The sequence below is a fragment of the Borostomias antarcticus genome, assembly GCF_949987555.1.
Source record: "Borostomias antarcticus genome assembly, chromosome: 10".
Taxonomy (NCBI): domain Eukaryota; kingdom Metazoa; phylum Chordata; class Actinopteri; order Stomiiformes; family Stomiidae; genus Borostomias; species Borostomias antarcticus.
The window spans coordinates 3,500,633-3,524,589 of record NC_140243.1 but is presented as its reverse complement, the minus strand read 5'-3'; the positions used below and the strand labels follow the sequence as shown (position 1 = coordinate 3,524,589).

General features: G+C 46.0%; 2 protein-coding genes across 2 annotated transcripts; one reads left to right on the top strand and one right to left on the bottom strand.

Moving 5' to 3' along the window:
* Window positions 1-13,022, top strand: fxr1 (FMR1 autosomal homolog 1; the record flags this gene model as incomplete). The annotated part of the gene is made up of 16 exons (XM_084445021.1): window positions 1-69; window positions 2,306-2,358; window positions 2,782-2,875; window positions 3,125-3,196; window positions 3,359-3,507; window positions 4,288-4,381; window positions 4,877-4,993; window positions 6,240-6,410; window positions 8,723-8,801; window positions 8,921-9,030; window positions 9,115-9,207; window positions 9,628-9,874; window positions 10,986-11,210; window positions 11,313-11,513; window positions 12,403-12,488; window positions 12,837-13,022. The coding sequence occupies 16 exons, from the start codon at window positions 1-3 to the stop codon at window positions 13,020-13,022; spliced, it is 2,046 nt and encodes a 681-aa protein (XP_084301147.1).
* Window positions 13,023-13,158: 136 nt separating this feature from the next.
* dnajc19 (DnaJ (Hsp40) homolog, subfamily C, member 19) lies at window positions 13,159-17,420 on the bottom strand. The gene is made up of 6 exons (XM_084444295.1): window positions 17,315-17,420; window positions 16,083-16,134; window positions 15,718-15,791; window positions 15,477-15,556; window positions 15,318-15,388; window positions 13,159-15,233 (listed from the first exon to the last, which is right to left on the bottom strand). The coding sequence occupies exons 1-6, from the start codon at window positions 17,315-17,317 to the stop codon at window positions 15,163-15,165; spliced, it is 351 nt and encodes a 116-aa protein (XP_084300421.1). The 5' UTR covers window positions 17,318-17,420; the 3' UTR covers window positions 13,159-15,162.
* Window positions 17,421-23,957: the final 6,537 nt, after the last annotated feature.

Here is a 23,957-nt window from a genome sequence, read left to right as displayed (position 1 = left end):
ATGCATTGCATGTCCAACATGGAGGAACTGACTGTGGAGGTCCGTGGCTCCAACGGAGCTTATTATAAGGTAAATACCAGTTCCTCACACACGGATCACAACTAATCTAAACGGGGCACGATAGCTACACACAGTATGTATGTGACAAGTCGAATCCAATTGATGTTGGCTACTTTTAACAGCTATTTTACGTCTCAACTGCCTGGATAGCTCGCTAGCTAACGTTAATTAGCTGGCTAGCTAATGTCATGAGCTAACACATTCCACTGTCCGATGTGTACAAACCCGGTTGTGATTTGATATCGATGAGCTAGAGATCTATACCAACGTTAGTTGCATGCCAGATAGAGTAGATGCATATTTAATGTGCTAATTTGTAACGCATAAGCTTGCTCATTCCAGCAAGTACCGTTAGCTTCAGTAACACAGCTCAACAGAGGCAGCTGTCAGAGTAGTTAGTGCGTGCTAGCTAGTGAGCTAACGAAGTTAGGAGCTAACTGCGTTTACATACGGGTCCTAAAACAAAGTGAGCGTAGCTGCTAATACTCTGTGTTGGATAAGTCACATAGCAGCTTGATATCAAGACAGTTTTTATGTAACGTTAGGAAGCACAACTAATTGAAGTTAGCTAGCTAGCTTAGAGCTTAGAGGTTGGATATCTCATGAGGAAGGGAGCTGGGTAGTATTATTTGGTTGGATATCTCATGAGGAAGGGAGCTGGGTAGTATTATTTGGTTGGATATCTCATGAGGAAGGGAGCTGGGTAGTATTATTTGGTTGGATATCTCATGAGGAAGGGAGCTGGGTAGTATTATTTGGTTGGGTATCTCATGAGGAAGGGAGCTGGGTAGTATTATTTGGTGTGATATCTCATGAGGAAGGGAGCTGGGTAGTATTATTTGGTTGGGTATCTCATGAGGAAGGGAGCTGGGTAGTATTATTTGGTTGGATATCATGAGGAAGGGAGCTGGGTAGTATTATTTGGTTGGATATCTCATGAGGAAGGGAGCTGGGTAGTATTATTTGGTTGGGTATCTCATGAGGAAGGAGCTGGGTAGTATTATTTGGTTGGATATCTCATGAGGAAGGGAGCTGGTAGTATTATTTGGTTGGATATCTCATGAGGAAGGGAGCTGGGTAGTATTATTTGGTTGGATATCTCATGAGGAAGGAGCTGGGTAGTATTATTTGGTTGGATATCTCATGAGGAAGGAGCTGGGTAGTATTATTTGGTTGGATATCTCATGAGGAAGGTGGCTGGTTGGTATTATTTGGTTGGATATCTCATGAGGAAGGGAGCTGGGTAGTATTATTTGGTTGGATATCTCATGAGGAAGGGAGCTGGGTAGTATTATTTGGTTGGATATCTCATGAGGAAGGGAGCTGGGTAGTATTATTTGGTTGGATATCTCATGAGGAAGGTAGCTGGGTAGTATTATTTGGTTGGATATCTCATGAGGAAGGGAGCTGGGTAGTATTATTTGGTTGGATATCTCATGAGGAAGGGAGCTGGGTAGTATTATTTGGTTGGGTATCTCATGAGGAAGGGAGCTGGGTAGTATTATTTGGTTGGATATCTCATGAGGAAGGGAGCTGGGTAGTATTATTTGGTTGGGTATCTCATGAGGAAGGGAGCTGGGTAGTATTATTTGGTTGGGTATCTCATGAGGAAGGGAGCTGGGTAGTATTATTTGGTTGGATATCTCATGAGGAAGGGAGCTGGGTAGTATTATTTGGTTGGATATCTCATGAGGAAGGGAGCTGGGTAGTATTATTTGGTTGGATATCTCATGAGGAAGGGAGCTGGGTAGTATTATTTGGTTGGGTATCTCATGAGGAAGGGAGCTGGGTAGTATTATTTGGTTGGATATCTCATGAGGAAGGGAGCTGGGTAGTATTATTTGATGCTAGCATCATGCTGAAGTTATGCCATGTATGCTGGAGAGTCTCTGCTCACTACAGCTGCTCTCTGTCAGTCTTCAGCTGTCGCCAGGCTGTGTGTCTACTCACACTAGAGCTATTTCTGGACGCAGTCACTAAATGGATACCACACCAACCTTTAGTTGTCACCTTGAATCTTTTCACGTTCATAAAGCATAGTTTAAAATGATCAGTGTTGAAACTCTGTTATTTATTTATGGGATTAGTGGTTGTATAGTAGTGACTTTTACTGGTAAGACTAACAGAAATCAATAATTGGGGTGAAGAAAAACTGTGTACCCTTCTTAGGGTTAGGGTGGGCTTGCTATCCTTTAAATGTTGCTGGAGTACAATACACCCTACTGAACCATCTTTTTGTCTTTAGGGATTTGTCAAAGATATCCACGATGATTCACTCACCATCACCTTTGAGAACAAGTGAGTGTTTTCTCAGTGCTGCACTTAGAGCAACCACATACTGTGGCTCAGGAGGTGGAATGGGTCGTCCAATTATCGTAGGGTCGGCAGCTCAAGTCCACATGTCAGTGTCCTTGGGCAAGACTGAACCCCAAATGGCGTCCAATGAGCAGGCTAGCTCCTTGCATGGCAGCTGCCGCCATTGGTGTATGAATGTGTGTTTGAATGGGTGAATGAGAGGCCATTGTAAAGCGCTTTGAATAAAAGGGCTATTTAAGTGCAGTCCATTTACTATAGGGCTGTGCTTCTCATTCGCACTTCATGTCACGAAAGTTTGTCTTCATAGTAAAACATTACTTGGATTGCAACCATGTTTACAACAGCCTTACACCTACTCTGCAGAATGAGCAGTCTGAAAGTTGTTGTTATTGTTTGTTGTTGAAGTTGGCAGCCAGAAAGACAAGTCCCCTTCAATGACGTCAGGTTGCCCCCTCCAGCTGATGGAAAGAAGGACATTGTGGAGGGAGAGGAGGTTGAGGTTAGTGCATCTTCACAGGAACAGTACCAATATCACCTGTCCTCCAGCTCCGGGCCTGGGGAGCTGGCTGCCGCGAGGCCAAGGCAGGCTGTGGTCCTGTTCTGTTGATCTGGATCATGATCAGCTGAATCAGATGGAATGGTTCCATCGCTGTTACAAGAGACCTGAACACCCAGTGCCTGTCTAGGGTTGAGAGTTGTTTTATCATCATCATTATCATGAACTGATTGTCTTTCTCTGTTCTGTCAGATTTTCTCACGGGCCAATGAGCAGGAGCCATGTGGCTGGTGGCTGGCTAAGATACGCATGATGAAAGGAGATGTGAGTAGGAGGCCTTGATGCACCGCTGATCGCTCGTCGTGCGAGAGCCTCATTTCCCCTCGGTCTCTACCCGCGTTGTGATGTTTGTGTGTCTCATGTGTTTCAGTTCTTCCTCTCGGTCTCTACCCACGTTGTGATGTTGGTGTGTCTCATGTGTTTCAGTTCTATGTGATCGAGTACGCCGCCTGCGACGCCACCTACAACGAGATTGTGACCTTCGAACGGCTCCGGCCTGTGAACGACAACAAGGCCGTCACCAAGAGCTCCTTCTACAAGTGCACTGTGACAGTCCCTGAGGATCTCAGAGCAGCGTATGTCCCTAACCCCTCCTAACCCTACTCCACCCTAACCCTACCTCACCCTAACCCTTCCCTAACCCTACTCCACCCTAACCCTACCTCACCCTTCAGTCTGGAATAAAGTGCAACCAAACATGGGCATAGGGGCCGAGCCAGTCCCTCCCTTTCAAATCCAGCTGCATTTGAACATAATGTCATCGGGACCCTATAGTTACCATCTGTGCGGGCCAATCAATGCGTTTCGCGTAAAATCCAAGAGTCTTGTCATTGGTTACCACGAATAGCAATGCTCTTTCCTAGAAGTTCTCGCCGAGGTGAGAGCTTCTGGGTACTCAGATTAGCCCCGCCCTTACCCTCACCTTACCTTACCCTTACCCTCACCGTCTTTACTGTTCATCCAGAGAGCCTCAGACAGACTCAGATTCATAGATTAAAGGAGTAGTAAAGGGAAAATCATGTTTAGCCCTGTTTTAAGGTTACTTATGATCATATACAATGGTTCAGATCAAAATGTTGACAAAACTAGCACTTTTGAGAAAGTCTGATAATTGCCCTACCAATTATCAGATTTTCTCAAAAGTGCTAGTTTTGTCAACTTTTTGATCTGAACCATTGTATATGATCATAAGTAACAGTGCACAGGGCACAGTCCTAGTAACTAAATAAACAAGCTTGACTATGCCCCTTTTAATTATCTTACAGCTTTCTGTGGATGTGGGGCTGAGAGACATACAGAACATTGTGTCAGTGGAGTTCCGAGTCGTGATACATTGTTTTCTGTCTTTCTTGTAGGTGTCAGAGCGAACTTGCCCATAAAGACTTCAAGAAGGCTGTGGGAGCCACGTGTATCGTCTACTGTCCAGAGACCAGTGACTTGGTCATACTGGTGAGAGAACCTTTCTCTGTCCAGCCACTCAACAGGTTTTTTATCGGGTGTATAACATGACACCAGACAGGTATGAGGCATATCCTTACCCAGGGTTTTTCCTGGCTCATAATGGGTCTTTGGGGGGTGATGCGCATATATTTTAAAAAAAAATGTATACCAGCATATAGGCCTATATTCTTTGATCTCGATTACTAGTGGTCCAAACCAGGGAAAATGCAAGAAAGAGGGATGGGCTGCACTTGAAACAAGCTATCAAACACATTTGGAGAGGATTTGAATTGCTATTTTTATTCTCAATTTTTAGCATTTTGGCACTGGTGATTTTCCTTTGGCTCTGGCTAAAATCTCTTTAGGGGACAAAAAATCCTCTATGCAGGAAAAGCCCTGTTAACGTATAATCTATGCAATACACACAAAACCTTAAAACGATCATCTTATTTAAGTCCAGATAATTATATTTATTTGTGCCTCCTTCTCGTCTTCTCTGTCCAGTCCATGAACGAGGCCACGGTTAAACGCGTGTCCCTCCTGAGTGACATGCACCTGAGGAGCATCCGCACCAAGCTGATGCTCATGTCCCGCAACGAGGAGGCCACCAAGCACCTGGAGGTCAGACCCTAACTCTAACCCCCCCCCCCCCCCCCAAAAAAACACCTGGAGGTCAGACCCTAACTCTAACCCCCCCCCCCCCCCCCCCCCCCCCCCCCCACAAAAACACCTGGAGGTCAGACCCTAACTCTAAGGCCTAGAGGTGGCCCAGGCAGGCTCCGCCCAAGGAACATATACAGGACGTTCCAGAAAGGTGTGGCTCGAGACAGCACATAGGAGCCACATCTATGGAATGTTAGCTAAGCCTCACTTGGCTCATAGTTGTGGATAGAATGTCTCTGATGCTCCCTTTCAATGTCCCTGCACCGAGGCCTCCATTGAACCCTCACACCAACCATACATACACATTACACCAAGACCAGACTGAACACCCATTTAACCCTCACACCAACCATACATACACATTACACCAGGACCAGACTGAACACCCATTTAACCCTCACACCAACCATACATACACATTACACCAGGACCAGACTGAACACCCATTTAACCCTCACACCAACCATACATACACATTACACCAGGACCAGACTGAACACCCATTTAACCCTCACACCAACCATACATACACATTACACCAAGACCAGACTGAACACCCATTTAACCCTCACACCAACCATACATACACATTACACCAGGACCAGACTGAACACCCATTTAACCCTCACACCAACCATACATACACATTACACCAGGACCAGACTGAACACCCATTTAACCCTCACACCAACCATACATACACATTACACCAAGACCAGACTGAACACCCATTTAACCCTCACACCAACCATACATACACATTACACCAAGACCAGACTGAACACCCATTGAACCCTCACACCATACACCAAGACCAGACCCTCACACCATACACCAAGACCAGGCCCTCACACCATACACCAAGACCAGGCCCTCACACCATACACCAAGACCAGGCCCTCACACCATACACCAAGACCAGGCCCTCACACCATACACCAATACCAGGCCCTCACACCATACACCAAGACCAGACCAGTAAACCAGTAAAACAGGACGGGATTTAAATATATAGACCTTTAATTTGGGTTACCTTCCAGTTTGCGCTTATAGGACTTTTAAATTTATGTTCGTCCAGCACACTCTGACATTTAGCAGTATTTCACAACTGTTTTCAGACTACCCCAGGTGTAAACACTTTTAATTGCAAGCGTATAGTTTTTAGTAGGATTAATAATCAATGACTCTCTCCTTTGTCTCCCAGAGTACCAAGCAGCTAGCGTCTGCTTCCCAGGAGGAGTTCACCGTCAGGGTGGACTTGATGGGATTGGCTATCGGTAGCCATGGCAGCAACATCCAGCAGGCCAGGAAGGTGCCGGGCGTCACCGCCATCGAACTGGACGAGGAGACTGGAACCTTCAGGATCTACGGAGAGGTGGGCACACGCACACACACCGCACACACATACACACCGCACACACACACACACTTGACTAAGCCAACTTTTGGGGACATTGCATATCCCCTTACTCTAACCCCAACGCCTAACCCCAACCCCGGTGGCACGGTGGCACAGTACTTAGCACTGTCACCTCATAGCAAGAAGGTCCTGGGTTCGATTCCCGCTTGGGACGATGTCGACACTGGGGATGTTCTCCTCAGGGTGGTCAGGTACTCAGGTGGGGTATCTCCTCAGGGTTGACAGGTACTCAGGTGGGGTATCTCTCCAGGGTTGTCAGGTACTCAGGTGGGGTATCTCCCAGGGTAGTCAGGTACTCAGGTGGGGTATCTCCCCAGGGTTGTCAGGTACTCAGGTGGGGTATCTCCCAGGGTAGTCAGGTACTCAGGTGGGGTATCTCCCAGGGTTGTCAGGTACTCAGGTGGGGTATCTCCCCAGGGTTGTCAGGTACTCAGGTGGGGTATCTCCCAGGGTAGTCAGGTACTCAGGTGGGGTATCTCCTCAGGGTGGTCAGGTACTCAGGTGGGGTATCTCTCCAGGGTGGTCAGGTACCCAGGTGGGGTATCTCCCAGGGTGGTCAGGTACTCAGGTGGGGTATCTCCCAGGGTAGTCAGGTACTCAGGTGGGGTATCTCCCAGGGTTGTCAGGTACTCAGGTGGGGTATCTCCCAGGGTGGTCAGGTACTCAGGTGGGGTATCTCCAGGGTTGTCAGGTACTCAGGTGGGGTATCTCCAGGGTTGTCAGGTACTCAGGTGGGGTATCTCTCCAGGGTTGTCAGGTACTCAGGTGGGGTATCTCCCAGGGTGGTCAGGTACTCAGGTGGGGTATCTCTCAGGGTTGTCAGGTACTCAGGTGGGGTATCTCCCGCATGTTTTCCCTGTGTTCGCAAGGGTTTCCTCCATAAAGAACCCAATATGAAAAACATGCAGACATACAGATTGCTAACACTGTCCGAGCACTTGGATTGGTTCCCGGGTGCGGCTCCTGCACGCTGCCTACTGTCTGCGGGAAGGGTGAAGGGATGGGCTAAGTGCAGAGAACTTTTCATCGGCGACCCAAAATGCATTTGTGTGTGTTGCCGTATGTCGTTCATTGCACGTGTGTTGGGGTGTGTATGTGTAATCAGTAATTGAGCACATCACAGAGCTGACAGCAACATTTCACTGTAATTGTACACTGTACATTTACATGTGATGAATAAAGATCAGAATCTTTATCAACCCAATTGGGGACACCAATTCTTTCCCCAATTTGACATGCCGTCCCCAATCAACTGGTTTCATGTCCAACCTTTGTCCCCCAATGTGGCCTAAGCAAGGAACATGCACACGCATACACACACGCACACGAACATACAGACGCAGGCTCGCGCATATTTAAAAACACCCAGACGCACACACTTAAATGGTAAATGGACTGCACTTATATAGCGCTTTTCCACCTTAGCGGCACTCAAAACACTTTACAATGGCCTCTCATTCACCCATTCACACACACATTCACACACCAATGGCGATAGCTGCCATACGAGGCGCTAACCTGCTCATTGGGAGCAATTTGGGGTCAGGTGTCTTGCTCAAGGACACTTCGACATGTAGACAGTTGGAGCTGGGATTTGAACCACTGACCCTTCGATCATTGAACGACCCGCTCTACCAACTGAGCTACAGCCGACCCCAACTCAACCGTCCATCCATCTGCCACCTGGCAGCTGCGGCTTAGTGGACAGAGCTGAGAACTAGGATGCACAACAACACTGTCGGTATTCAAACCATCTGTGCCTTTTACCCAACACGTTTGTTTGTGTTTGTCTGTGCTTTTACCCAACACGTTTGTTTATGTTTGTCTGTGCCTTTTACCCAACACGTTTGTTTTTGTTTGTCTGTGCTTTTACCCAACACGTTTGTTTGTGTTTGTCTGTGCCTTTTACCCAACACGTTTGTTTGTGTTTGTCTGTGCCTTTTACCCAACACGTTTGTTTGTGTTTGTCTGTGCCTTTTACCCAACACGTTTGTTTTTGTTTGTCTGTGCCTTTTACCCAACACGTTTGTTTGTTTGTCTGTTCCTTTTACCCAACACGTTTGTTTGTTTGTCTGTGCCTTTTACCCAACACGTTTGTTTGTGTGTGTCTGTGCTTTTACCCAACACGTTTGTTTTTGTTTGTCTGTGCTTTTACCCAACACGTTTGTTTGTGTTTGTCTGTGCCTTTTACCCAACACGTTTGTTTGTGTTTGTCTGTGCTTTTACCCAACACGTTTGTTTGTGTGTGTCTGTGCTTTTACCTGTAGAGCACTGAGGCTGTTCAGAAGGCCAGGAACTTTCTGGAGTTTCTGGAGGATTCCGTCCAGATCCCAAGGAACTTGGTTGGTATGTACACCGTTGGAGCCTAACATTTACAGAAGACGTGTGTTGATGAGGACGAGGATGACGTTGGGGCTACCGGCGTGTCCAGGTAGCTGACGGGCGTCTCTCTCTGTCCCTCTCAGGCAAAGTGATCGGTAAGAACGGCAAGGTGATCCAGGAGCTCGTGGACAAGTCCGGAGTGGTGAGGGTCCGGATAGAGGGGGACAAGGATAACAAGCAGCCTCGCGAAGAAGTAAGGCCCAACCCCTCCCAGGTCAGCGCGACGCCGCTCACACCCGGTATCCATGCATACTAACATGGTTTATTTGCTGTACAGACGGAGGGAATGGTCCCGTTTACCTTCGTCGGAACGAAGGAGAGCATCGGCAACGTGCAAGTCCTGCTAGAGTACCACGTCTCCTACCTCAACGTATGGCCGCCGTCTTCCCCGCGTTGCGCACGCATGTGTGTTTGTGTGTACGTAGGGGCGGCAGTAGCTCAGTTGGTTGAGTGGGTCGTTCAGTGATCGAAGGGTCAGTGGTTCGAATCCCAGCTCCGACTGTCCACATGTCGAAGTGTCCTTGAGCAAGACACCTAACCCCAAAATTGCTCCCAATGAGCAGGTTAGCACCTTGCATGGCAGCTACCGCCATTGGTGTGTGAATGTGTGTGTGAATGGGTGAATGAGAGGCCATTGAAAAGCGCTTTGAGTGCCGCTAAGGTGGAAAAGTGCTATATAAGTGTAGTCCATTTACCATTTACGTGTGTGTTAGTGTGTACGTTAGTGTGTAATGGTGCTTTTTGTAGGAGTGGATGTATAATGAGTCTACCGGTCGCTCGTTCTCCGTAGGAGGTGGAGCAGCTGCGTCTGGAGCGCCTGCAGATTGACGAGCAGCTGAGGCAGATCGGGGCGCCCGGCCACAGGCCCGCGACCGGCCGACCCGCGGCGAGCGACCGGGACAACCGGGGGGGATACGCCACCGACGACAGCCTCAACAACGCCGCCGCCGCCTCCTCCACCACCGCCCAGCACGGCAGTCGCTTCTACACCGGCCGTGGGCGAGGCCGCCGGGGCCCCAACCACACCTCAGGATACGGTGAGCAGCTCAGAGCACTGTCCGTATTTGCTAACGTGGTCGCTAGCGTGGTCGCTAGTGTGATCACTAATGTGGTCGTTAGTGTGGTCTTTAGTGTGGTTGTTAGTGTGGTCGCTAATGTGGTCTTTAGTGCGGTCGTTAGGGTGGTCGCTAGTGCGGTCGTTAGCGTGGTCGCTAGTGCGGTCGTTAGGGTGGTCGCTAGTGCGGTCGTTAGCGTGGTCGCTAGTGCGGTCGTTAGGGTGGTCGCTAGTGCGGTCGTTAGCGTGGTAGCTAGTGCGGTCGTTAGCGTGGTCGCTAGTGTGGTCGTTAACGTGGTCGCTAGTGTGGACGCTAGTGTGGACGCTAATGTGGTTGTTAGTGTGGTTGCACCGGGTGGAGACAAGATGGCGGTGAGGTGGAGAGATACCGCACTGGAAAACACCAACTGGGGGGGTGGGGGAGCAAACCTGTGGCTCTTTATTCCCGATATATAATTTAATTTGGAACCGAGGACCGATACACACGGCAATTTAATGACCCCGCCCGCGTGAGGGACAACGCATTTTAATGAACGGAGTTTCTGTACTTTTGGCCACCTACAATACCTCTGCTTTTTTTGTGATTGAATAAATTTTCCGCATGTTTGTTGTGTCCCTGTTGGCATAATTAACGGTTAACGCCATCAACCAACTGCATAATACTCAAGTCACTCACCTTGTAAAGAAAATATTCTATATACTATATAAATATATAGTAGCCAGCTAAATATAATTTAATTTAAATATATTTCAATATAATTTAAATATAAATATAATTTAGCCAGCTAAACTAACAATAACAGCGTCGCCTAACAGTCGGTCTATTGGTCGTCAAGACAACCCCTGCCCTCACAAAGCAATTTATTAGGTAACGTTTGTCAACCAAGCCTCAAGTGTAGGCTAGATAGCAACAGCAACCAACAATTTTGTTATTATTGGCTCTATATATATATTTTATCTTTCCTTTCACACCCCACTTGTCCCCCATGTGGGCGTGGCCATTGAACTGCGTGTGTATCTGTTATAGAAGTAATCAATAATCATCATAGTCACCTGATGTTTGTTTGAACAGTCTGTCCCTGTGTGACCATCAGGCACCAACTCGGAGCAGTCTAACGCCTCGGAGACGGACTCTGAGAGGAGGGACGAGCTGAGCGACTGGTCCCTGGCAGGAGAGGAGCCGGACAGGGAGAGGGGTCAGCGACCCCAAAGAGACAGCCGGAAGAGGCCAGGGGCTGGGGGGGGGAGGGGCAGGGGAGGCCCAGGGGGGCGGGGCCGAGGGGCAGGACGAGGGGCCTCCAACGCCACCAGCAGCACTGGTACCGGACACACACACACACACACACACACACACCTGATACCTCACCCACTTCTAAGCCGGCCTGGTAACAACTGTTTTTCCTGTTTCCCTGCCTGTCCAGCTGTGAAGGACCTGGAGGCCAATCCTTACAGCGCTCTGGACAACGCCGACACAGACCAGACAGCCGACACGGACGCCAGCGACTCCCAGATCAACACCAACCGCCGGCGCCGCTCTCGCCGCAGGCGCACCGACGAGGACGCCACGCTCATCGACGGCATGAGCGAATCGGACAACGCCTCGCTCAGCGAGAATGGCCTCGGTAAGCCCCGTCCACCGTCCCACCCCCCAACACAAGCTGGCTGGTTTTCGGGGACAAAAAAATAAAAATGAACCAGTGTATAAAAGAGCCACGTGAAGGAAGTGACTTGAGGCAAGTCATCATAAGATTTATTCCTGGTCCAGGAAGTAGCTTTCCCTTTTGCCCTGGTTCCCTCCAGTTGTTGCCGACAGCTCTTTAGAAACGACGACTTGGAATCCGGCAGCTATGCCTAGTCGCTTCAGATCTGTGAAGGGGAGTGAACAAGGGTGCATAGAAGGGGAACATGTTTTTGGAATGGAACGGGCCACGTTGTCATAGGTGGCCAGTCCCTCTAGACTCCTGAGGGGTAACCTCTCGCTCCACCACCTCTGACCCCTCCTCCCCCTCATAGATGAGCCCGAGGCTAAACCTCAGCGGCGTAACCGTAGCCGCCGCCGCCACCCACCAGAGGAGAGGCAGCCAGGTAACCGGTGGTTAGTGGGCGTGCCGTGTGTTTATCAACAGCTGCATGACCCGAGTGTTGGGAAGCCTAGCCCCGATGGTAGTGTCGACGCAGGTGGACGCGTTCCAGTGCTCTCAAGTTGCACTCCCCTACCTAATATTCACTAACATGTCTCCAAACAACAAAATAGTCAAGTCTGCCTAGCATGTCAGTGAGTGGTACAGACAAACGAATGTAAAACTTAAAGTGCTGTCTGTTTGTCTGCCGTGTTGCAACTGGTGTGGATGTCTCATCTCCTCACCTGCACACTGCCATGACTTCTGCTCCAACATGTCTACCTCTCTGTGTGCGTGGGTGTTTTAACAGCTGTCATGACATCGCCATTGGCTTGAACACCTGCTGTTGTTCGCTGCAGCCCGTGGTTAACGTTTTTGTGCGTGCATGCAGTTACAGTGGCAGACTACATATCCCGGGCTGAGTCCCAGAGTAGACAGAGAAACATCAAGGATCTGAAGAAGAACAAGAAGGAAATGGTGAGTAGGACACCACAGTAATGAGGCCATGTCTATGTTTGACCATACATCTGTTATTGATGAAGGCCAGTGATGGGCCCCCTGGTTATGGTGCGTTCGTTTGTGGTCGGAGGTGGCAAGTCGCAAGTGACAAAATACCTACCTCCGACCTGTGTGCATTCGAGCTATATACCATTATATCACAGTTACTTAGTTATATCTAGTGCGAAACATATCCGAATTTGCGACGAGGAAGTGCGAGTTCATGCGGTGTTTTATTTAATCATTCCTAGTAGCAAGTCGCAATTTGCCACCTCCCAGTTATAAACGAACGCACCATTAACCCTCCTGCTGTCTTGTGTGTTTCAGGGACAGGTGGAATTGATCGCCGAGCACAGCCCGTCCACGGCGACCACCAACGGCTCTAGCAACACCCCTGGCAGCGCCAGAGGAGAGCAGTCTGTCAGGGCGCCCAGGTCTTCCACAGAGAAGCCCGCCAAAGGCTCCCATCAGGGGGATGAAAATCCACAACCTGTCCTCAACGGGGACTCCTAATCCTCCAGACACCCTCGCCCCTCCTCCACTCTCACTCATCAGTTGTACTACGTTTATACAATAGTCCTCGTACGAGCTTGCCAAAGATAGACACACACATGGACTTCCAGATCTTCTACTGCACTTTTCACTGGCCTTGGGACTACGTGGAAAGGAGGGGGGTTAAGTACAGAAACAGAAAACAAAACAAACAAACAAAAACAAAAAAACAGGCTGGGATTCGATCCAACAGTATACCGTGGTGTTGACACGGTCGCTCGTTTTTGTTTTGTTCTAATTAAATCACAAAGGTGTTTTTGGGCCATACACTAGTGGGATCTCTTCCCAGGGGACATGACCTTTGTTTCATGAATAAGAAATGGGAACTTGTTTGGACTGCGTCATGACCGCGATAGGTTGGATCGAAACCCAGAGTATGTTTCACGTACAGTACATTATCAATGTTGTGCCTTGAGAGTAAATTCAACATGAAGTTGTCTGGCTGTAGGGAGTGTTGAGTCAGAGACGGGAAGAATCCAGTTATCCTAACATCTGTAATGGAGAGTTAGCTGCTTTTGTTACGTTTTAATATGCAACCACTTCTTCATATGAGGAACTACTATAGAAATGCAGTTTGGAAAAGGAAGAGGAACACAAATGTTTTGCACTGAATCATTTCTTTTCCATAAAAAATAATGTTAGTCTGGAAACTGGTCTGTTGGCATTGTTGTTAATTTCTATGCGGAACTCCACACTCCTCAGAGAAAGTCTGACAGAAAAAGAGGTTGAGTTACTCATGATCCACTGAAGACTGTTGGTCACCCTTTCACCTACAGTGTGACACCTACTGTAGGAGTTTAATTTGGTTTATTTATTTTTCACACAAAATGTACAGTATTTAAAAAAAAAATCTTCTTGACACTAAAACTGGCCTAAATGTATTTTCATGCAGGTAACAATTTGGACTACTGAGAGATCAATTTCCAGATTTTGTTGGGTCAAACTACGTTTTTCTGTTTTTTTTTAATGATCATTCTGGTTGTTTGATGTGCAATATGTTTTGTATGCAGGTAGTTCTTAAATAAAACCTGATCTTTCATCTGGATCTAAAATCACCTGTCTACGGTGTCTGTTACAATGCTGTTGTGAGAAATGTTATTTCTTTACATTTATTTAACAGGCAAGTCACTTCCACAACCAAATTATTTAAAATTAACTATGGTTCTGGAGGTCAAAATGTTACTGTGCTGGGCCAAACCCATCAGTGCACAGCAGCACTGTTGGCAAATTATTTTGTGTCACAAGTGCACATAATGAGTATCATGAGCAGAAAGCTATAGAGTGAATCCTGATAGAGGGTAGAGACGTAACATTATGAAAATTTCACATCACGATTATAGTGACCAAAATGATCACGGTTATCGGTATTATCGCGGTACTGTTAAAATGTGCTGAAAGTTTTACAAAACTACCAATACAGACACTGAAATCATTTCACCAAGATTCATATTGAAAACCACACAAAATTATCTGCACTATGCACTTTTTGTTTGCATAAACATTAAAATAATGTATTGGAGATTGTTGCTAACTTTGATTGATGCTAGACAGTATTTACAGTGAGTTTTTCAAAGAGCAGGAATTAAACACAGTTTTAATAATTTAATCATGAAATTAAATCAAATAGTTTCACGGTTTATCATTATACTGGTTGTCGTTACATCCCAAGTAGAGGGCAACCTTTGAAATCCCTCAACTGCAGCTACAGAGGTGGACTAGACACTTGTGTATGGGGCGGCTGTAGCTCAGTTGGTAGAGCGGGTCGTTCAATGATCGAAGGGTCAGTGGTTCGAATCCCAGCTCCGACTGTCCACATGTCGAAGTGTCCTTGAGCAAGACACCTAACCCCAAAATTACTCCCAATGAGCAGGTTAGCACCTTGCATGGCAGCTACCGCCATTGGTGTGTGAATGTGTGTGAATGGGTGAATGAGAGGCCATTGTAAAGCGCTTTGAGTGCCGCTAAGGTGGAAAAGCGCTATATAAGTGTAGTCCATTTACCATTTGTGTCTTTGTATAATAATACATTTAATTGGTCACAATGAATTAGAAAAGACCCGCACAAAACCAGACCCATCGAGGGCAACAATGTGAAATGTGATCTATTTCTTTGCTTGTAGATCCAGTAGATCCTTGGCCTCGTTGATCTTAGCCGCCAGGTAGGGTGATCCACCTGGGACAAAGCACACGGTACACCTTCAGAGGCTGGCACACAATCACAGAGGTGTCACACACTGGAAAGGTTCACTACACACACCTCTGTCCGGATGGTTTAAGATCATCAGTTTTCTGTGAGCTTCCCTGATCTTCGTCTTGTTGGCTGTGGGACTAGAGGAAAAAAAACAGGATTTTATTAAACAAAAGGAACTTCAATGATGCTTGCTGACTGACACACACACACACACACACACATTACCTGACTCCTAACACGAGAGAGGCCTCTCTCTTGTTCATCTTTGGCTCAAATCCACCCCTGTAGTATCCGCTTCCAAAGGCCTGCAACGAGACCGTAGTCACAACATCGAGACTTCATACAGTTGCCTTCTGGAGCATGTAGTTTTATAGAAGTAGGCTGGTTATCCTGATAGGTGAAGAAAATATTGTTTGCTGTGTGCAGTAGAAGTACTATATGGTGTTGTGTAGGTCATACACCTCACCGTTTTGGGGAAACTCTGCAACACTTGCTTCACTTGTGGTTCCATGTGCTTCATGGCCTGCATGACATAGCGACCTAGAGGGAGGGTGACATCACCTTGGTTACAATGGGTGACACATTTCAAGCTTGTAAGATACCTCGAATCTCAGATGTTTGTGTGATGTTAGCTCAAGTCCCACATGCCGCTACATGAACCCACCTCAATGCACAATGGATAGGGGAAATGTCCATCAGGTCAACTGTTCTGAAATCTAAGCACCTGGCAAATAGTCTCAGTGTAGTGTTCATGTGACTGACTTGCCTAATATTTAGCAATGTCAACATAGGTGTATGCAGTATGTGTAGCTAGCTAGCTAGTGTTCTAACCTGCAAATCCAGCCGCTGCTAGAGTCAGGCCCACGGCCACCGCGGTGCTGGCCTGTGGTATCAAACAAACACACCATTAGTGACGATGACGTAAAGAATCAAGCAACGATCTAACTGCTGGCTGCAGACGAACCCTATCAAAACCCAACCCTTTCAAACCCTAACCCTATCAAAACCTAACCCTTTCAAACCCTAACCCTATCAAAACCTAACCCTTTCAAACCCTAACCCTATCAAAACCTAACCCTTTCAAACCCTAACCCTATCAAAACCTAACCCTTTCAAACCCTAACCCTATCAAAACCCAACCCTTTCAAACCCTAACCCTTTCAAACCCTAACCCTATCAAAACCCAACCCTTTCAAACCCTAACCCTATCAAACCCTAACCCTATCAAAACCTAACCCTTTCAAACCCTAACCCTATCAAAACCTAACCCTTTCAAACCCTAACCCTTTCAAACCCTAACCCTTTCAAACCCTAACCCTATCAAAACCTAACCCTTTCAAACCCTAACCCTTTCAAAACCTAACCCTTTCAAACCCTAACCCTTTCAAAACCTAACCCTTTCAAACCCTAACCCTTTCAAAACCCGACCCTTTCAAACCCGAACCCTTTCAAACCCTAACCCTATCAAACCCTAACCCTTTCAAACCCTAACCCTTTCAAAACCCAACCCTTTCAAACCCTAACCCTATCAAACCCTAACCCTTTCAAACCCTAACCCTTTCAAACCCTAACCCTATCAAACCCTAACCCTTTCAAACCCTAACCCTTTCAAACCCCAACCCTTTCAAACCCTAACCCTTTCAAACCCTAACCCTTTCAAACCCTAACCCTTTCAAACCCTAACCCTTTCAAACCCTAACCCTTTCAAACCCTAACCCTTCCACTGTCATCACGATTAGATAAACTGACGGATAGCTGAATAAAGTATAACTGCTAGGTTATCCTTAGGCTATCCGTAGCTAGCACTATCTGTCCCAAAGTGGGACTACAACTGACATTCATTAGCCCTAGCCTAGCTGTAGTCAGTGTACATCAGTCAGTTTAGCTAGATGACATTAAATACGGTCACTTTGTTCAGTATATTATATATATATTTCATAGAAAATACAACATAGCTAGAGACAACACAACGATTTCAGTAGCTAGTGCTAGCTAAGTGGTAGGCTAGGCATGCAGATCCATCCCATGATTTACTTTGAAAATACACAACCTTTTAAACGTACCATGTTTCTAAAACATAATTTCAGGTGAACTTGTCTTCGCTGATCAATGTCACGCCTGACCTCTCATGTTTAGATCCCACACTTGTGTCCAAGATGGTTCGGTCGCAAAGTGAAGATAAGTGTCGTAAAGTATCGTAACATCAGCATCTCATGCAGCAGGTTTGTGGCCGTGCTAGGGATACAGCCTGGCCACGCCCCCTTTAGACTCGTCCGAGAGACCGCCATGTTATGCAGGGCATCATTAGGAACATGTTATGCAGGGCATCATTAGGAACATGTTATGCAGGGCATCATTAGGAACATGTTATGCAGGGCATCATTAGGAACATGTTATGCAGGGCATCATTAGGAACATGTTATGCAGGGCATCATTAGGAACATGTTATGCAGGGCATCATTTGGAACATGTTATGCAGGGCATCATTAGGAACATGTTATGCAGGGCATCATTAGGAACATGTTATGCAGGGCATCATTAGGAACATGTTATGCAGGGCATCATTAGGAACATGTTATGCAGGGCATCATTAGGAACATGTTATGCAGGGCATCATTAGGAACATGTTATGCAGGGCATCATTAGGAACATGTTATGCAGGGCATCATTAGGAACATGTTATGCAGGGCATCATTAGGAACATGTTATGCAGGGCATCATTAGGAACATGTTATGCAGGGCATCATTTGGAACATGTTACTGTTGGGCTTCAGAGCTGCCCGTCGTTTTGTTCGGTAAGTGACTCTTATTATATTTTAGTGTCAGCCTAAATACAGAGCCTAAATACAGTTAGACTAGCCTTTTAAGGTTTTATGAATACTCAGGCGTTTGCGGGAAGAGAATGGTAGCCTAATATGGGTATTGTAATGTTAATTATTTACTTATCTCACAATTAAATTGCATAGTTAGGATAACAGACTAGTCTAGCTGCCCTAAGATAACATTACACGGATAACGTAATTTATTCCACTCACATCGACTATTAACACAGTTTTATATAATGTAGTATCTTGTTTTATGTGGTATAGAGATAGTCCCTCATATAGCTAATTGTCAAACTTGTATTTTGCGGCTTAACGGAATTTGTTCATATTTAGGTAAAATGTCGAGTTGGACTCAAGGATTAACTGATTACATTGTGGGGGTCAAGGGTCACTGACATCACAAAAGGTGTTTTTGGCTGAACATGATATCTCAAGAACGGTTACACAATTTGTACATATTTGGCCTAAATGTCCAGTTGGATTTAATTAGATTATTTGGATTAGATTTTGGTATTCAAATGTCAAAGGTCAAGGTCAAACAAATGGCACTTTTGAACGCTAACTAGATAGCTTACGCTAATAATAAAGCTAGCGCTAGCTAGCTAATTCTAATGCTAGCTAGCTAATGCTAGTTCTAACACATTAGCATTAGCATTAGCTAGCGTTAGCATTAGCGTTAGCTATTCTAGCTGTAATGCTAGCTAGCATTAGTGTTAGCTAGCATTACAGCTAGAATACCAGCAAGCTAGCGTACACAAGCACCATCCACATCAACACAGGGGCCCTCTCTCAAGACCAACTGAATGTTAACTGCAACTTGCATTGTTGAGCGGAGGTATTTAGCCGCTACGTGGTTTTTCTAGTTGATACTGATGCTAGTGAGAATCAGGGTTCCCATGGTCATCAAGACGTTATGGAAAAATCATGGAAAAGTTGTCATTTTTATTGGTAAAAATGAGTGGGAACCCTGGAGAATACATACAGAGTAGACCTTAACAGTATACTGGCAGGGGAGGGGGGGGCTGCATCTATAATCTCTTGGCAAGTCACAATAAAAAACATTTTTTGTCACAATATAAATATACAAGCATTCCAGCTAATCCCAGTGATAGGAAATGCCACTTATGCACAATTACAGGGACTTTCTCCCAGATGATCTAACATCTACCATTTATATACACAGTGAATCTGTGGGATCATTGACGTCACATAGCGGGATGCCCTGCACAAGATGGCTGCCACGTCGGACGTGAGTCCATTGGAATTCTACAGCACAATGGCCAGTCTAGTTCTTTATAATGTCTATGGATACAGCTCATACAGCTACGGCCTGTGTACAAGGCAAGTTCCCATAAATGCAGAGACAGGTGCCTAACCCAACCCTAACCTCAACCCTAAATGGCCTATGCGTTTATGGGAACTGGACATTACCATCCTTCTAACAGGTCGTAGCTGTATTGCTTCTGTCCACGATGCAGCATCTCGCTGTTGAAGAACCAAACAGAGAATGTGCTCAATTGCACTGAGGTAGCTTTACTCAACCAGTATAGGCCTACAGTTATATCAAAGCATTACTACATGCAGCACCATGACTGGAAATATAAGGCAGGCTACACACAGTTGGATAATGGTGAGTTTAGTTCTAACTTCTAGGCCTGCAAATGTCCATACAGGAGGGAGATGGCCATTATACCAAATTCACAAAGACCTAGTCTCAACACCTGAGAGCTATACCTGGGAATGGGATCATGTCCAATCACAATGGTAGCCTATAGCAGTATGGTGTTTGGGCCGAGCTGAACTTGAGAGCTGAACATCTGCAGCCTGTGTGTCTGAGCAATTTAAAACAGAACATGCTTTCTGTCTTCCAGCCATTGGAATGGAGCACACTGTAGCAACACAATAGGACTTGGAAGGTCCTAATTATTGCCCCTATCATTTGCATAATTACAATGTTTTCCAAAGGCAAGGGCTGTATAGAAATTGTAAATTGTAGTGGACCTTCTGTGGAAGTCAGGTTTAATGGTGGAGTGTCTCTGTGCTCTTCTATGCAGCCAGGCAGGAACACTGGCTGGGCTTTCAATAGGATTTAAAAAGCCAACTGTGTGGAGAAATTAGAGTTTTTGCCCCAAAATCATATGGAATTACAGCGCTGGCTGCTTGTGGGGAGCCAGCACACACAAAGCTCAGAGGAAGCAGCTATTTCTGTTGGTTTTATTAAACCAACCAAGCAATTTAATTCTTTTGTTCAGGGGAGTTCTACTTCATTGATTAACAAAAGCAGGGATATAATTTTTTCAGCCCTTTTGAAAAGCCTGAAATGTCAAGCCTTTTAAAGCAGATTATTCTGCCTCTGTGCGATGAATGCAGCCAGAGTAACCTTTTGTCTACAATTAAATATTCCAGCATAAATATAAAAGAAAATCAGAGATGGGGAAGATTGACTCAGGAGAGATTGGAGAGGTAGATCGTATAGTCTGATAGTGCAAACAGCTTGCTTCTAATTAGATATGCCACAGGCTCCGAGCATTTACTTTCAGCTGCAGAGAGAGGAAGCTAGCTGCCTGAGACTGAACGAGAGGAATATCACCTCATCTGTCCCTACAGCCTTCCTCTGGGCATCCAAAAGGTATTTCAGGTTTTTTGTTTTCATAATTATTTGTTTCCCTTTTCTAGGAGGGGAAATCTAAAGGCAATACCTTGAGGGACACGCATAAATAGAGAGACACAATAAAAGTTCAGAATTCTTGATGAAGCAGACAGACGAGCGTGACAGTAAGGCACTTCAGGGACAGCAGGGAATTTATTTGACACTAGGAATAGCGGGTGAACTCTTGACATGTTTGGGACCTGGGGAGGGGAAATATTCAGAAGCACTCACTCCCTGCTTGGCTTCTTTTAGATGTGTTTTCAGATCTAGTTGGACTGTACTGTTTTTTTATCAAGAGTTTTTGAGAGTGTGAATGTCACGGATTCAAGAGTGTGTTTGCAAGTGTGAGAGCCTGATGTGTTTGATTAAGGGACCTGTAGTTGACCAAGGTGATGGGGAGTCTGGGCTCACTAGTTGCATCTCCTGAGAAGAATCATGGAGAGTATTTTGGATACTTTGAATTGACTCTTTGAATTAAGTATGAGCTTTGAATTTGATTTTTTGCTACATTTTCTTGAAGTCCTTTTCTTGAGTCGATTATTTTTGATTGAAGTGTAAGATGCTTTATTATTGCTAGGCTTTATTTAAAAAAAAAATATTATTAGTAATAATAATAATAATAAGCTTTATCTGCATGTTTTTCAAAAGATTCCTTGTACCACATAGCGTAGAAATCATGGTGAAGGGTGAGTTTTTTCTCATCTTTATTTGATGATTTTGTAGTTTTTGTTTTGTTGAGTTAAAAACTCTTTGGCAGGGGTTGTCTGGCAAGAGAGTTAAACAGTACAGAGGAGCAACAGCTAAATTATGAGCAACTAATATTACCTACTTTTGTCAAGTCACAATATTTAGTACATGGTATAAACAATGCAAGGATGGAGATCCCATGAATAATAAACATGTTTTGTTTAGTGGCTAAAGCTTCCTCTTTGAGAAGATGCTGGTTTCACGCTTTCTCGTGATCATATCACTTTAGCTGTTGACAATATTCCTAATCACTTTAGATTCATGTTCATTAGAAAAGATAATGCTATATGTTATTTGCATCATCATAGATGATGATTTAGAAATGTGATTGCACTACTCCCAAACCTGCCCCCTCCCTCTCATCCCTACCCTACAGCTATACCTGCGCCCCCCAAAGCCAGCCCCCCCCACCCTCATCCTTACCCTACAACTATACCCCCCCCCCCAAACCAGTCCCCCCACCCTCATCCCTACCCTACAGCTATACCTGTCCCTCCATACCTGCCCCCCCACCCTCATCCCTACCCTTCAGCTATACCTGCCCCCCGCCACCAACCTGCCCCCCCATCCTCATCTCTACCCTACGGCTATACCTGCCCCCCCCCCCCACCCTCATCCTTACCCAACAACTATACCCCCCCCCCCAAACCAGCCCCCCCACCCTCATCCCTACCCTACAGCTATACCTGTCCCCCACCCCAAACCAGCCCTCCCACCCTCATCCCTACCCTACAGCTATACCTGTCCCCCACCCCAAACCAGCCCCCCACCCTCATCCCTACCCTACAGCTATACCTGTCCCCCACCCCAAACCAGCCCTCCCACCCTCATCCCTACCCTACAGCTATATCTGCCCCCCCCAAACCGGCCCCCCATCCTCGTCTCTACCATACAGCTATGCCTGCCCCCTGACCCCCCCCCTCCACACACACACACACACACACACACACACACACACACACACACACACACACACACTCCCCCTCATCCCCCTCACCACCATCACCTTCTATTCCAGTAACTGCCAGAGGTTCTGTCATCAGATTGGACAGGAAGCCTCTGAATGAATCTCTGAGGTAGTAATGACTATGTTTGAGTGTCAGGCTGCTCAGATATACAAATGAACCCCAGGATCAAATACCAGACGCTAGGCCAGGCTCTGCCTTGGGTGTGTGATGTGTATAATGGTTCCTGCTCTGATCAGACCAGCCGTGTGTTATTGTGGAGTCTCTCCGGCCCTGGGTCTGTGGGTATAGGAGCCCACTACTCTACTAGACAGTTTGTACTGTAAATCTGCCATTATGCTGAATGTGAGTTTCCAAACGACAGGACTGCCAGGCTAGCGAAAAAGGAAACACGAATTATTCTATCAAATGTAGGCCATTCCACATCCAGATTTGACTAGTGCTGCATAATGCGGCCTGTCTAATCCCTTTATCAAACCCTCCGATGAAGTCGTCATATATTGGAAAGGGAGAGAAATACATTTAAGGTCATTCTAGTTTATTTTATTTTTTTCAAAATTGTCCTCTCTCCTTTTTATCTTCCGAGACAATAATGACTTCTTTTTGACATGCATATTGCTGAGTCAGGTCTCAAGCCCATATAGACATCTCTGCAAGGGGAGGGGGGTTGCTCACTGCTTAGCGTCTCCTGAAATTTGTAATACTTGGTTGACTATCGTGGGATATGTAATGTTCAATTTCAAGTAATGACAACCATTTAAATATTTTCAGGAAATATGGTAATCTGCTTGAAATGTAATTCTTTCATTGTCAGCATTTTGTACATTTTAGGGCTGCACTATATTGGTTGATCTTGCAATCCTTCAAGGGCCATTTTGGGGGATCCCAACTAATTTTACTATATACTTTGTCCTTGTCATCTCTAAGCCTGTATGTTCATAGAGTTTTTTCCACCTGAAGTAATCACAGGAAATGTCTATAGTAGTGAATAAAATGATAAAGCTGGGTGTGGATATACTAGTGAATATGTGAGAACTCTAATTAAAATGGGACATCTGGAACAGTCAGTTGTCCATGTCCCTCAGAGTAAGAGTATCTTTTAAGATCCTCCTCTTTGTCTACAAAGCACTGAACTGCCCTGCCCCAGCCTACATCATGGATTTACTGGTCAAAACCTCCAGCTCGCGTGGACTCAGGTCAGACGACCACATGTGTCTGAGACCTCCACAGTCCAACACAGTAAGGCTGGGAGTTCGCACCTTTGCTGTGTTGGCTCAAAAACTGTGGAACAAACTCCCCATTCACATCAAGTCTGCTCCCACCGTAGGGACTTTTAAAGGATTGTTAAAAACCCATTTGTTCACCATAACGGACTCCTAGGTTCACTTGCTGTTGTGTTGTGTGAGAGTTGTTTGTGTGAATTTTTTTTACCCCCACACTGTGTGCTTGAGTGCTAGACTGTCCTTGTGAACTGTCCTCCCTTTTTGTGCAATCTTTCCTCTCCCTTTCTTTCTGCCCT